The sequence below is a fragment of the Canis aureus genome, chromosome 7, assembly GCF_053574225.1.
Source record: "Canis aureus isolate CA01 chromosome 7, VMU_Caureus_v.1.0, whole genome shotgun sequence".
Taxonomy (NCBI): Eukaryota; Metazoa; Chordata; class Mammalia; order Carnivora; family Canidae; genus Canis; species Canis aureus.
Window position 1 is genome coordinate 70,098,079 of NC_135617.1, and position 14,237 is coordinate 70,112,315.

Here is a 14,237-nt window from a genome sequence, read left to right on the forward strand (position 1 = left end):
GCAGTGGAACCCATGATTTCAAGAGCTGGGAAGAACATGGGAGGGATACCCACAGGACTCCACATTTGTGTCCTGTTAGGCTACAGATTGGTTACTTTGGAAGACAGGAATTTGAACCAAGCTACCACTCTGCCTCTTCAAAACTATTACCATGCCTAAAGCGTATGGGATAAAGCTGGGACTTGGACCAGGAAAAATTCAACTGAGGGGAGAAAGTAAATCAAAGGACAGATTTACCAAACTATGGGTCAGAGACCACAGCAAGGACTCTACCAAAAAACTTTGAGTCTCAGGAAATCCATGTACACTTGAAAATGGCCTGATATGGCAGAGTAGGAAGTCTAACACAGGTCTGGAAACTCTTTCCGTCTCAAGTGGTTCTGCAGTCAAGGGGATGAGCCAATCTGCCCATTCTGACAGCACTTGTTCCCAGTTCAGGTTATACTTCTAAGGAGCTGCCAAAGACATCAGAAACTCCCATTTTGATAGCTGAAATTCACTTTCCCAGACTAGTCTTTAAGAGTATACGAATGCAAGGCAACGCAGCCATACTACCTTAAGATTCTGCAGCTAGCCTCCACCCTCAACTAATCCAACTCACTTTGTATTCTTTTTGAAATGAGATATAATCCTGGACATATTATATACATGCCTCTAACAAACCATGTTACTCCTTTTTAGATTTTATTCCACCCCCACAACAAATTCTATTAAAAGTATGCCAAGTTTTTTTTTTTTTTTTTTAATTAAAGATTTCACTTTAGAGAGTAAGAGAACTAGCAGGGGATAGAAGCAGGCTCCCCACAGAGCTGGGATCGGATGCAGGGCTTGATCCCAGGACCCCGGGATCATAACCTGGGCTGAAGTTAGATGCCGGAGCCACAAAAACATCCTCAATCTTTTCTATCATTCTTCAAGATCAGAGCTCAAAAGTTCCAAGATTCATTCTCTGAATTGTACAGTTAAGTTGGCCCAAAAGCCCAACTGAGGGTTCTTTGTCCCTTTTCAAGCTAAGGGCTTTCCAAAAACACTTCAGTGGTTCTCAACCCTGGTGAGACATTACCATCTCCTGAACTTTTGGGTAGTTATTGCCCAAGCTTCAACTTAGAATTCATAAAGACAGAAAGTTGAAATTACTGCAGTATTTTTAAAAAGCTTTACTGGAGCCCTAATACATGTGGTAAGGGTTGAGAATCCCTGCTACAGTCAAACTTATTGATTCCAAAATCTTTACTACCATCTCCAAATCAGATTCTACCCTGTACTTTCTCCTTTCTGGCAACATTATTCAGAGCAGAATATTTTCTCTACATTAACAATTCCTAGGGCAGCCCTGGTGGTGCAGCGGTTTAGCGCCGCTGCAGCCCAGGGTGTGATCCTGGAGACCCAGGATCGAGTCCCACGTCGGGCTTCCTGCATGGAGCCTGCTTCTCCCTCTGCCTGTCTCTGCCTCTCTCTCTGAATAAATAAATCTTAAAAAAAAAAAAAAATTCCTAGCCCTTACACTTCCAAGTTCATTTTTTGCAGTGGCCTGTTTTACTAGGCTATAATGTCTTCTAAGTCCCCAGTTCCAGAACCCACGTGTCCCAGTTCCCTGAACTAGACTCTTTCCTCAGCAAGACAAGGGGTTAAATTTATGGAGAGGAATTGTGATCTGGATTTGGCAAAAAATTGCTGTTTTGTGTTCTATTAATGTACTGTGCCCGAGGGCCATAAATCTGGAATTTGAGGCCAAAGCTTATAAAAGTAAGCACAACTGCCTTCTCAAGTCAGATGCAGAACACAAAAACACCTGCTGTTGTGGTTAGGTTTCATTCTATTCACATTTGGTTCAAGTGTGTTCAGGAGACAATCCATACATACATAATTTTATGTAAAGGAAAAAACCTCAGAACCCATCTTAAACCTTGAATCCTAAACTTGATCAAAGTATCAAATGAGCCAGACACCTCTTAGCTTTTCCTCTATTTAAACCAGACCAGGGGCACCTGAGCAGTGCAATTGGTTAAGCACCCCTTGGTTTCAGCTCAGGTTGGGAGACTGAGCCTAAGTCAGGCTTGGCAATCAGTGTGGAGTCTGCTTAGGATTGACTTGCTCTTCCTCTGCCCCTCCCACTTGTGCTCTCTTTATTTTTATTATTTTTTTTTTGTTGTGCTCTCTTTAAATAAATGAATCTTAACAACAAAACCAAACACTAAACCAGAACAAACCATGAACCTGAGTGTTATTTAGGATTCACTTTATAAAAAGTAGATGAACTGACTTATCAGCACAGCTAACAGCCTACTACTGGGGTAACAACTAAGGCAATCCAACCACAAGAGGTCTCTTCCCTTTTCCTCACTTCAAAAATACTTTCCTCAATACTCTATTACGTTCCTTTTGAAACACTACAAAGCAAACATTATTAAGGTAACTCAAAATTTGAATAATATTTTCTTTATTTACAAGTTAGAATCAACAGACAAAGAAAGACAATCCAAGGGACCAAATGGGGAGATGACTGAAACCCCCAGGGGCCCCAAATGGAGCAGAAGGAAAAGGGAAAACAGAGTAGAAAAAAAAGTCAACGTAAAAAAAGAGCTCCCCCTTCTTCCCTCCCCATGGAGGCCGAGGGGACCATGGCCCCACACCCCTCAGACTTACCTAGCTTAAAATAAATTAGAACAAACAACCTCAAAACAGGGCCTTTACAAGTGAACAGGGCAGCTATGGCCTCAGGTTAACCCTGGATCAGGGCCTTTGCCCACTCTCACCCTGTACCCGTGCCCCGCCCCAGTCATTTCGAATGGGGGCTCTATGCCCAAGAGGTCACTCTCAATGGGGCTGGGAACTCCATCTTAACTTTGTCCATTTAAGTCCCTCCTTCAGTAAATGTCCCTGCACCCCTCCCCCTTGCAGAGCCAGCTCTCCTACAGTGGGAGGGAGGGGGGAGGAGATGAGGAAGTATCACAGCAAAGGGGGGGAAGGGGCGGGGCAGGGTGGTATAAGGGTCCGGTCCTGCGGAGCCTCCTGCCCCATCTGGCCTGGCCCCTTAGCCTGAGTCTGAATCACTGGTGTCTGAAGAAGAGGATGAGGAGGAGGAGGAGCTGGAATCTGAGCTGGAGCTGGAAGCGCTGAGGCGTGACACTGCTACTTGCTGTGTTGACGAGGACTCAGTTTTCTCACTTGCTGCGTAACAAAATTGAAGGGTAAATTGTACAAGTCTGATCTCCGTTTGTCAAGGAAAGAGTCAAGAAAGGGGGATGTGGTAAATCTATAGTACCTTACAGGAATACTTACCTTTCTTGGGGGGCTTTTTGGTGGAATTGAGCTGCCCACTAACATCTTGTAATCGCTTTTCTAGTTCTCGCTTCTTTTCCAAAGCCAGCTCTTCCTTGGTCTTTCCCACAGGTTTCTTAATGGCTAGAAGTAAGAAACACTCCAGGTCTAAGGATTGCCATAAAGTGCCCGTCACCTAGTCACCCTATGCCCCCCCCCCCCACACCTTCTGCAATCCTTTGTTTTCCAGTCAGGAGTCTCTCGTGGTTTGTCTTCCTAATTTTCCCCCAGTTTCCCTTCGGCAAAGTTCCTTTCCTGATCAGGAAACCAACAAATCCCCACACCTTCAGAAGTGGACAATCCGGACTGCAAGCATACCCTAGTACCCTCTTCCGCACTGTCCTCAGAATTACTTGAGGATTGCCGGATTAATGTGCTAAAGGGTCATTTCATACTCACTATAGGGCTTTCGAGGTTTCTTTCGTAAGCAGGAAAGGACATATCGCTCAAGCTCTCTAAGCGTGGATGGCTTGAGGGTTTCAAAATCGATCTCAATCTCTTCTGGGTTTGAGTCACGCAAAGAGGGCTCTCTGGCCTGAATTATGTGCACAACTCGACCCAATTTCTCCCCAGGTAATTTGTTGATGTCCAAACTCAACTGTCGCTTTTCATCGTAACTCATGGGTCTGCTTTCTTCCTCCTCTTCTGAATCATAGCCTGTAGGCAGGGCAGGTGGGGCTGTCTTTGTGGCCTTTTTGGGCAGTCTATATAGGCAAAAAATTATCAATTAGGGAAGCATCACTAATCTCTCCCGACACATTCCCAGTATTTAAATCCAGAAGTCTTAATTTCCTGCCAGAGTGAAGCTTCAGTTTTCCCACAAGGGTAATGGTGAGCCAACTAGAGTTGAGATACTAGAATATTCCTCAGGAAAACAGACCTTCTCACATGCCAAGCACTTTACATTTATTTTGGGCTTTGAGAACTAGATGTTGGTATACTGACAGAAACTCATCTTGTTGCTCCCTAAACTACTACTTGTGGAAAACAAGAAAAACTACGCATTTATTGGTGCAGAGAGAAGGAACAAATTAGAAGACAAATCTAGCTAGTCACTAGTTTTCATGTAAATAAAGTTTTATTAGAATAGTTCTAAACCCACGCTTCCATAATATCTATGGCTGCTTTTGCATTATTCCACCAGGGTGGAACTTTGGAACTCTACAGTTCTCAAAATCAGTACTTGTTACCTTGCCAATTAAACATTTGTTGACCTCTGGCTTAGATAAAACTTCACACACACACCCCCCACCCTGAGATTATAATAGCCAAGCTGGTCTCTGCTTCCTACTCTCTTATAACTTACTTGGTGCCACTTCCTCCAGAAGGTCCAAAGCCAGGGGGGCCTAGTGTAGCAGCACTGCCACCCCCACTGCCACTCGCTTTCTTGGACTTCTTGGGCTGAGACGGGCGGGGTGCCCGAGATCCCTTGTCATCTTCATCAACCCCAGCTCGGCCTCGATGCTTCTCTGCCTTCCGTTTCTTCTTTTTCTCTTTTTTTTCTCTCTTCCGCTTTGGCTTGGATATTGGGCCTTGGGACAGGGCAGCCAGTTGTTCATGTACTGCCCTAAGCTGGAGACCAAAAATTCAGAGGTATAATCAGAAAAATAAAGCAGAATAAAAGGAGTAAAAAAGAAATTTTAGGGCAAAATAAACAACTTCACAAAATAAACCGAGTGACAAGATACCTGCTCCTGTAGTTCAGCCAGTCTATGAGCCCTTTCTTCCTCGGAGTCCGAGCTTTCACTCTCCTCTTCTTCCTCCTCCTCCTCTTCGTCTTCTTCCTCGTCTTCTTCAGAAGAGCTCTCACTGCTACTTTCCTCGCTGGAGGACTCTGAAGAGGATTTGGCTAACCCAGGTGGCAAGGCAGTAGAGACTGGTAAAGGCCCTGGTTCCAGTGGTTCATCCGGCATCTTGGCGTAACGGAACTCAAATACATCCTAGGGAAAAAGGCATCCTCAGAACCACACTAGTGAATGGTCCCACGATTACACCCAGCCACCTAGTGTTAAGGTACAGCTCCAATTTACAAACTGTATATACTGGGACAGCCTCACAATAAGGTGGTACAGCAGAGGACAAAAAGCTCCCTACCCCAGACTCATTTGTTCTTCAAATTCCAACTGTGACACTCACCTGTAGCTTTCGTGCCATGGCCACAACATCGTGGTCTGGTGGATTGTACTTATAGCAGTTGGAGAACATAAGCCGCACATCAGCAGCAAACTCCTGTGCATCCCGGTAATCACGATTCTCCATCTTCCGCTGCAGAAGGAGGCAGCATCAGAAGCTGCACAGGCAGGAAGACTCACCTTTCCCTGCCAACCCCAGACACCGCAAGAGTAGCCCTCTCTTGAGAGCACAGTAGGGATGACCTTAAAGATCTATGCTCTGGGGTTCAAGTGTGAAGTCAAAGGAATTTGGGTGGGTTGAAGAAATATCTACGTCTAGAAAAAAAAACCATTTCTAAGTGATAGGGGTGGATGGGTGGCCTATCCTTCCAACCCCTTACTCCCCTAACCCAATTCTCTTAAGTAGCACTTAGACATTAATATTGCTTTGAAAACAAAACTCACCATACAGTTTTCAACTCCCAAAAAAATACTATTATCAAGTACTTAACCTCCTGTCCCGTTGTTTTATAAAAATAAAATACCAAGAATCAAGATCGCCGTGTGCCTGTAAGAAGTCACTGATTGTTTTATTGAACCCAAAGTTCCAATCACTGCCTGAGCATCCCATCTGCCCCATGCAGTGGGTACCTTGACAGTGCTGAGGTCCATGGGGTGCTTAATGATGTCATGGTAGTCATGCAGGCCAAGAGCAGAAGCGTCCACTGGTTTATAGAAAGGCCAGGCATAGGCAGCATGCTTCTTAGAGAGCAACTCTTTCAAAATGCCATTGCAATGTTTTAACTGTTCTGACAGCTTTCCTTTCTTGGAGCTCTGGTGTTGTTGCTGAGAGTCAGGCAAGTCTTTGCGTGGGGGCTTGATGGGGCGGCCACTCTCTCTACGCATAGGGGGAAGACGTGCTGCCTTAGCCTCAAGACTCCCAGGGGGGCTAGCTGGGGAACCAGGAGCCAGGATGGCTGTAGGAGTAGGTGTGGTAGTATCTGCTTTCCGCTTTACGCCTTTTTTCTGTAGAGAAAAATAAGATGTGAGCCTTTTAGGGTCCACCTCATTCAAGACCTTTCCCTTCCCATTGCCCAAAGAAATCCACACATCTGTACCTTGGCAAGGGGCTGGGCTGGGGGAGCTGCAGAGACGGCAAGGAGCTGGGGTCCAGCAGAGTGTAAGGACTTGAGAAGGGGAGAAGAGATGACTGATGGGTGGGGAATGTTGAGGACAGTGGTAGGTATCTCAGGTGGTGGAGTATATAGAGCTGTGTGAGACACAGAAGAAACAGCCGGCACCTGGTGGGCACTGGTGATGCTGCCCTGGAGTGCTGGGGGTGGGGGGGGTGGGGTGGGAGAGAGAAAAAAAAAAGATTAGTTCTGTTATCTTTCCCCATCTTATCTCCATTAGGAAAACTGCGGCTCTTCCTACCTGCTAATTTGGCCCCCTTCTTGTGGCTGTTCTTAGGGATGGTCACCACAAGCTCTTGTTCCTCTTGTGGCATTGATGCCACTTTCTGTAGGAAGATCTTTTCCAATGTTTGTGCCATCAGGACAATATCATCAGTGGGCTACAGGAAACAAAAAGATTCAAATACCAGTTAAAGGCAGACACATCAGTTTTCTCAAAGGCATTCCTATTCCTAGGTCCAAATACTACTATCACCTCTCCAACTTTGTCATAATTACTAAGAACCACCACACTGGTTGGGCTACTTATCTCCATATCCTCCCAATTGTCCATCAATATGCAGTAAATAATGAAAGTTCAAATGTAAGGGAATGAGATTCTCAAGGAGAATACATTCCGCTCTACTCAGCAAAAATCTCTCTGGAGATTTCTTTTGAGAAACAGGGTCATCATCCCCAAGTATGAAAATGTTCTACTTAAATAACCTTCACCTTCAGATTTCTGAAGCCACATCCCATCACTGTGCTCAGGGGTATCCTTTGGAGCTCAGATTTTCTAGATCCTACCTACTTTGAAAACACCTTCAAACATTATACCAATAAAATAATAACATAAGCACTCTCTCTCCACCTATTAATAAACACATAAAAAAACTCACCTTGTTGTAGATGTAACAATTGGTGAACATGGTGTTAAAATCCTGCATACATTCTGAAGCAGCCCAGTAATAGTTGTTTTCAAGTCTCCTCTTAATGGTACCCATGTCCATAGGCTGTTTTATGATTTTGTGATAATCCTAGAGAAAGAAACGCTAGATCAGTCACTGAAAATGCCAGTTTTCCTAGACAAACTACTGACCCCAGCAAACACACACACACACATACACATCCCCTATGCAAAATATGTATTCCCCTAAACTGCGGCCCCAATTAAACTAAGGACAGAGAAAAAATGGAACGAGATTCTTAACACCCGGTTGGAGGCCCCTATCTATGCCTTTCCCTAACCACCCATCTCCCACCCACTCTGCAAGGTTTCCCATCCTGAAACATTACCTCTGGGGCTGGCTATCCATGGGCTGCATGAGGGAGAGGAAGAAGCTAAGAATTTTGGCCACCGTGGTCCTCTCCCAACCTGGGGTGGGAATCTGTAAAATGGAGCCAGGGCACAAAAGTTAAGGAAGGACACATGGAGGGGGCACAATGAGAGATGCCAAGATAGCAAGCGGTTGGATCAATAATCACAAAGGACCAAGAATCCAGATATCTGGTGGCTACCTGCCCTACAGGAGAGAGATGGGAACTCCCTAGGGGCCGCAGCACCTATACTAAGCAGCCCACCTCTACTCACACACATTCTTCTTCATTCCCAATACCTCCCGACTCCAGTATCCCTACTCACCGGCAGACCCAGTTTGACGGCATCCACAGGCTGCCTAAAGGGCCATGCAAACTGATGTTTCCACAGAGCCTTCATCACCACCTTGTGCAGGTATTGAAGCTGGTTGGTAACCCGTCCTGGCTTTTTGGGATTGGACACCTCCGGGGGTGGTGGGTTGGCAGGGGTCAGTTGTAAAGCTGGCACTGAAGCCATTGTAGGGCTCTCAAATCCCTCATACAACAGAGAGGGCTTCCGAATCCTTTTCCCTGGTGCTGCTGCCTCTGGGCCCAGCCCCAGTAACCCTGCATTCCCCTCCCCAGGGAGCCTGTGAAATGGGAGGCATAATTAGATGTTGTAATTTTATGAAAATCAGTACTGCCACTTATACTACATACTCAATAAATCCAGGTTTTGAATTTGGTGAGAAACAATCAAGCTTACGGAAGTGGATCTTAACCACAGCCAGCATATCCCAACAATCAGTGGAGATTTTGTTCTTGCCCCTCCCCCACTTTTTATTTCCCTACGTTGAGTACACTTATCCAGATTCCGACAAGCTTTACCACTCACTTATTTATTCATTTATTTATTTATTATTTTTTAAATCACTCCTTTAAAAGTAAAGCCCCAAAACAATTTCTCATATAGAATAACAGCAAAGCATCTACGAGCTTTACAGGATGGGACTTAAGCAAAATGGGTGGAGCAAAGAAGCACAAGCCCCAAGCTTCCTCCTCACTAGGGGCTTGGTGGTTGCCATGGTGGTTGAGCCTGAGGGAAACGAGTGAAAAGCGGAACAAAATAGGAAGCAAATTTTACAAAATGCTGATGAGACACCTAAGAATCCATCTGGGCACAAGAGAACACACCATCATCCTCCCCACAAGCTCTGTTTAATTTTTAGTAGAGAATGAATCAGAAACCTAACGGAAAACCTTACCAACATATTTTGAGACAAGGGGGGCATTTGTCAGACTTCAGGGCCTGGAATAATCCAACTGCCAGACCCCAGAAATTACTCGAATTCCTCTCCCTCCTCCAAAAGACTCAAAAATAGACCCGGCCCAGTCCCCAGTCAAGGTCAGCACATTTCAGCTGGATAGTGATGGACCACCCACCACGCCGCCAAAAAAATTACATTAACGGCTCCCACTCTAGCACCAGACTCTGGGAATCGACAGCCAAAGTGGTTCAAACTTACATTCTCTCTACTAGTCACGACCAGGGGTATCCCAGGGCCCAGAACTACAAACACTACATGGGAGATCTCATTGTTTACATCCGCAGAGCTGGACTAAAATCCTTAGCTCCACCCTCCTGCCCCGAATGTAACTCTCAGAGCTATCCAAAACATCCCCTCCAAAGAAAACGCATGCAAACAAATCCTCAACACAACACAAAACTGACTCAGTCATTGAAAGAATACTCAATGACCTAAGCTGGACACACAAACCCATAGACGAAAAGTAATCCCTTTGCCCCACTCTGGCCATCTCCGTCGCCAGTCAGGCTCTATCACCATGGCAACCCTATAAGGTGCTTGATGTGGCCACTCAACACCCTGAAAGACCTATGATAAACCGTTGCTACACACCAGACCCACCACCTGCAGGACCGGCTACCCCACTCAACGTTGTCCTTTCCCATTACATTCCGCCGCCAACCCAGCTCTGTTCGACTAGGTTAGACTGGACCACGGCGAGAAAAGTAACGTATAAATGGACAACCTGTACTCCCTCCATACGCAGTACCTGGCCCTCGACCACCGTTCCAAAACCGTCACCCAACCCCCTCCGCGAGCCCAAAAGCCAACAGTCGCGCCATGGAATAGCAACGAGCCCCGAGTCGGTTCCGTCCTCCCTCCGAACCCGACGCTCCACGTCCCCGTGCCGCAGCCCCCAACATCTTCCCACACGCGGATCGCGAGAACCTACTTGCTGTGGGGAGTCACGTTTTGCAGCATCCTGACCACGGGGAACCGGCGCTGCCCTCAGCCGCGGAAAGTCCGGGTGGCCTCGGTTCCCCTTACCGCCCGCTCCAGCATAACCCGGGAAGTGGGGGGGTGGAGGGCCCCTGCCCTTGGCCCTCCAGTCGACAACTCCCGCCCCCGTCGGGCCGGCACGAAAGCAGTCTTCTCCGCTGCTTCTCGGAGAGCTCCCAGCAGCTTGGCGCGCTCCGCGGGAGGCGGACAGCGAGAAAATGGCGGCGGCCTCAGCAGAGGCGGGCAAGGGGGGACGGACTCCTCAAACACTAGGACGGCCCCCAATCCCGGACACCGTCGTCAATACTGCCCGCTGTTGATCTGCAAGGATCCCCTCTTCCTGCTGGGACTGCCCGCAGCGGACGAGGTCCCGTTTCGATCTCGGATGGAGGCGGATGAACACGAAAAGTGGTTTAGGGAGCCGCCGCCTCCATCTTTGAAATCCTCTTGAGGGCGGAGTAGAGGGGGTGGACAGACTCCGAGGATTGGGCGGGGCCCGAAAAAGGGGAGCGTCGGGGGCTTCTATGGGGTCTGTACTGTCCGCCGGGACCGGTCATAGGCCGAGACGAAGGCCATTTCCAAACGGATGGACGTGGATTGCAATGGCGGCCCCCGACGACTCGAAGGCTATCAGTAGGCAGAATCCTCCAGCTCGTTCTAGAGGATGCTCCACTCCAGCGCGAAATGGCGCCGCCGAGCCCCGCGCCAGCCCTTTATATATAGGCAGGGAGGAGGAGCTTCGCCGCTCATGCGCGCCACCGTGTTCGAGATTTCCCCCACCCCCTCCGCGCGCGCACGCTCGCTCACGCGCGTGAAGAAGCAGAGTCGAAAGGGGCGGAACACCTCTCCGCGGGAGCGTTTCCTATTGGTTCGCTGGAGCGATGACGTCATAGGCTTCATTTCCAAGGTGTCAGTCACTAGGCAGAAGAGTACCGCATAGACCCATAGGGAACCGGCAAACCGCCACATCTCTGAGCCAATTGGCTGCGCTGTGGTTCGACGACTCCAGGAAGAGAGGCTGGCATGGGTGCAGCGCCTTCTCCCCGCCTCCCCTTGCAACAAAGTCTTCCCAGGCGTCCAGGCCCGGTGCGACCGGCGACTGCCAAGCCCGGGCAGGTCGTGACATTTGCAGATCCTCCATTGGCCAGGCCGACGGGACTGAAGGGGCCGCGTGGGCGTAGCCAGCCGGGGCCCGCCAGGGTGTGGCCGCAGGACGCCTGGCGGGCGGTGATTCTCGGCGAAGAGGCCGCTGCTGTGAGCAATCTGAAAGGAGGAAGAAGACGCCATCTTAGAAGCCGCGGCCTGCTCTCTGGCGGAGAACTAAGGGCTCCCGAACGTAGCAAAAGGATCTAACGTTCCCGAGCTCCACAATAAAAAATACAGGCCTGCTGCAGTCTAAAAAATCCTTCCCTTTCCCCAGGTCAAATAATCGGAAGACAAAGGCACAAAGAATCCACGGGCTCTCAAAGGCTTAGCTTACCCACAAGACAACCAAGTCTAGGATATTCCCCAAACGCACACCCAAGCACTTCTCCAATCCCTTCACAGTTGCCCATAAAGTATCCGCCTGCTCGGCAAAATCCCAGCAGCCCTAAAGTGAAGGCAAAATCTCCAAACATACCCATTTCTCTGTAAAATGAAACCCACCTCCGCCCCAAACTTCATTCCGGTGTCCGGCTCAGAGCCGAAAAAACAAGTTCTGCGAAGTCCCCTCTGACGAGCTCAGACCTCTTCCCAAGCTCCCGGCCCTCCCCAACCCCGAGGGCAGGCCCGAATCCCCCCTCTTAGGGTCCCTCCGCCTCGGGGGCGGCAGGGCCCCCCATCCCCCCACGAGGGTCCGGAGTCCTCCCCACGGAGCGGCTGGTCCATCGGTCAGCGCCAGGGAGGAGGGCGAGCGGAGGCGGCGGCTGCAGCTCAGATTAACCCTCCCCCTCCTTTCTCTCCCCTCCTCCCCTTCCCCCCGGGCTGTCCGCCTCCGAGGAGGGGCAGGAGCCATTTTGGGAGCTCAGTCTCGCCCCCTCCCCCAACCCACTCACTAACTCTTCCCCACAATTCGGTTACCCGCACAGGGCTAGACTATGTTGGAGTCAAGACCGAGAATGCAAGACCCGGATCTCTCGAGCCGTCTCTGGGCCCCCCGCCCAACCCCCGCACCCCTTCTGGGAGAATTATCCCCAACCTGGGCTTTAGCGGGAGGTCTCCCTCTCCAGCTCCCCTTCTCTGGATACGAAGATAGAAAACTGACTGCATATCTGAGAAAGGAAATTAATGTAAATCAACGAACGTAAGCGCCTCCACCTCCACCCCGGAAAGGCTCGTGAGGGCCTAGGTCCTTGCGCTCCGACCACATCACCCTCCTTTCGCAGGAGCTCTTGAGCCCTAACCTCGGTCACTGCGTCTAAAATGGCCGCCAACCTCACGTCTTCTCGACCAGCCCGGTCGGGCAAACCCTGCGGGGAGAAGTGCACACCGGGAGGGAAGCCTCTTCCCCTAGTACCACCGCGCTCCCCCACGCAGGGACCAGGCTTCGGCCCCACAAGTACATGCGGGATGGCGCGGGTGGCTGCAGTAGGGAGGGCAATGACACAGCAACTTTGCTGAGGCCTGCTCCCCTCCCCCCACCCCTCCCCCTAGTGGCCCAGCCTCCTAAATCTGCAGTTCTCCACCCGAGGCCTCGCAAGTTTGCAGAGGCCCATTAGGGGGGCCGGCCGGGAAGAAAAACTTAGGAGGTCGCGAAAATGCTGGGTCTTTGAAAGCCAAAGGGCAGCCAGACCTTACTCTGGCTTACTTTCCCGCATTCCGGAAAATCACTGCTCCCTGCTCCCTCCCAACCTCCCTTCCCCCCCCCCACCCCACCATGAGTCACAGGGGAGGCTAACAGCTAGTCAGGAATTTGGAAAAGTAACTCTCCTCCTTTTCGTTCCCTCCCCCGCAGTACACAAGGAGAGAACTGTTCAGGAATGGGGGGAGGGGATGGAGGAGGCAGAAGACGCCACCCTGGAGAAACCCGAAACCTTGTGAGCTGTGAAATCATTTCAGGTCCTAAGACTCACTCGCTCCTGTCTGAACCACGCTTTCTACAGCCCTCCCCGCACCCACCTTGGGCTTGGTTTCTGTTCCCAAGCGAACCCCAAGCTTTCAGCCTGTAAGCCCTCCCCGGCCTGGGGTAACACATGCTGAGCCTTCTAAGACCCCGCCGAGGCAACGGTTTGTGCAGAAGGCTCCACAGGCCGTGTCCACGTGAATGCACACAAACTCGATAAGCGACTCGAAGCGTAACCTCCAGCATGCCATGTGGGGACTGCGAGCTTCCTACCGCTGACACAAAAGCACAGAAACGCTCCTTCCGGAGTCTGGGGAGACAGGGAGTGGGCGCCCGGGAACAATCTCAGTTCACAACCTAGGTTGCCCATTCACATCCAAGAGTAGGCGATACGGTCACCACTCCCACTCCTCAGCCCTCTAGGTCACCTCTCTCCTCCGGCCGCCAAAAAGAAACCTCACCTGGCTCCGGACTCCTCTACCCCCAGGGGACGAATGGAATGGGGGGACACACCGCCCCCACGCCCCTTTGCCCTCCAATTGGTACGGAGGCACGAGGTTGGCCATTCCCCTCCCCCATCTGAGGGGCCCTCTCCCGCTCGCCCCCCCTTCACGCTCCCATTGGCTGTAAACTGTTTGAAGGACAAACCCTCCCACCCTCAGGTTCTTCTCTGAACCCCAAGAATTATCCCCCGGACTCCCCACCATTGGTTAAGCTTCTAAATAACTAGCAACATCCCCGCCCCCCCAAGGGCCCCTTCTCACCTGGAACCTGGAATCTTCCAGGGGGGAGCCAACGTTCCCCTCGGCTTGGTGCGGGGGGAGGGGGGGAAGAGGACGTAATCCGGGGTGTCACCCCCCCGGGACACCGAAGCTGTGTTGGGGGAGGGGGCGTAACCCCCCGCCCCTCCCTTCCCGAGTGAGCTGGGGGGGTGGGGAGATCGTCGGGGCTGCGCCGCCACGTCAGCAACACTCAGATTGGCTGACCC

The 14,237-nt window shown here is 50.3% G+C and overlaps 1 protein-coding gene across 5 annotated transcripts; it reads right to left on the reverse strand.

Moving 5' to 3' along the window:
- Positions 1 to 2,423: 2,423 nt before the first annotated feature.
- Positions 2,424 to 14,207, reverse strand: BRD2 (bromodomain containing 2). 5 transcript variants are annotated; one of them, XM_077904509.1, is made up of 13 exons: positions 14,014 to 14,207; positions 10,160 to 11,469; positions 8,247 to 8,550; positions 7,504 to 7,641; positions 6,867 to 7,005; positions 6,551 to 6,765; positions 6,084 to 6,458; positions 5,458 to 5,586; positions 5,010 to 5,261; positions 4,628 to 4,893; positions 3,721 to 4,025; positions 3,283 to 3,405; positions 2,424 to 3,171 (listed from the first exon to the last, which is right to left on the reverse strand). In XM_077904509.1, the coding sequence occupies exons 2-13, from the start codon at positions 10,186 to 10,188 to the stop codon at positions 3,035 to 3,037; spliced, it is 2,412 nt and encodes an 803-aa protein (XP_077760635.1). In that variant the 5' UTR covers positions 10,189 to 11,469; positions 14,014 to 14,207; the 3' UTR covers positions 2,424 to 3,034. The 5 variants fall into 5 exon arrangements, with proteins under 5 accessions (XP_077760635.1, XP_077760636.1, XP_077760634.1 ...); XM_077904510.1 differs by lacking the exon at positions 14,014 to 14,207 and adding an exon at positions 12,386 to 12,404; XM_077904508.1 differs by lacking the exon at positions 14,014 to 14,207 and adding an exon at positions 11,854 to 12,006.
- Between the last annotated feature and the right edge of the window lie 30 nt (positions 14,208 to 14,237).

Coding starts and splice junctions, on each gene's coding strand:
- BRD2 (XM_077904509.1), bottom strand. CDS start 10,188: ATGCTGCAAAACGTGACTCCCCACAGCAA. Junction 7,006..7,503: donor ATTGTTACATCTACAACAAG/GTGAGTTTTTTT, acceptor TGTTTCCTGTAG/CCCACTGATGATATTGTCCT. Junction 6,766..6,866: donor GAAGGGGGCCAAATTAGCAG/GTAGGAAGAGCC, acceptor CCCCACCCCCAG/CACTCCAGGGCAGCATCACC.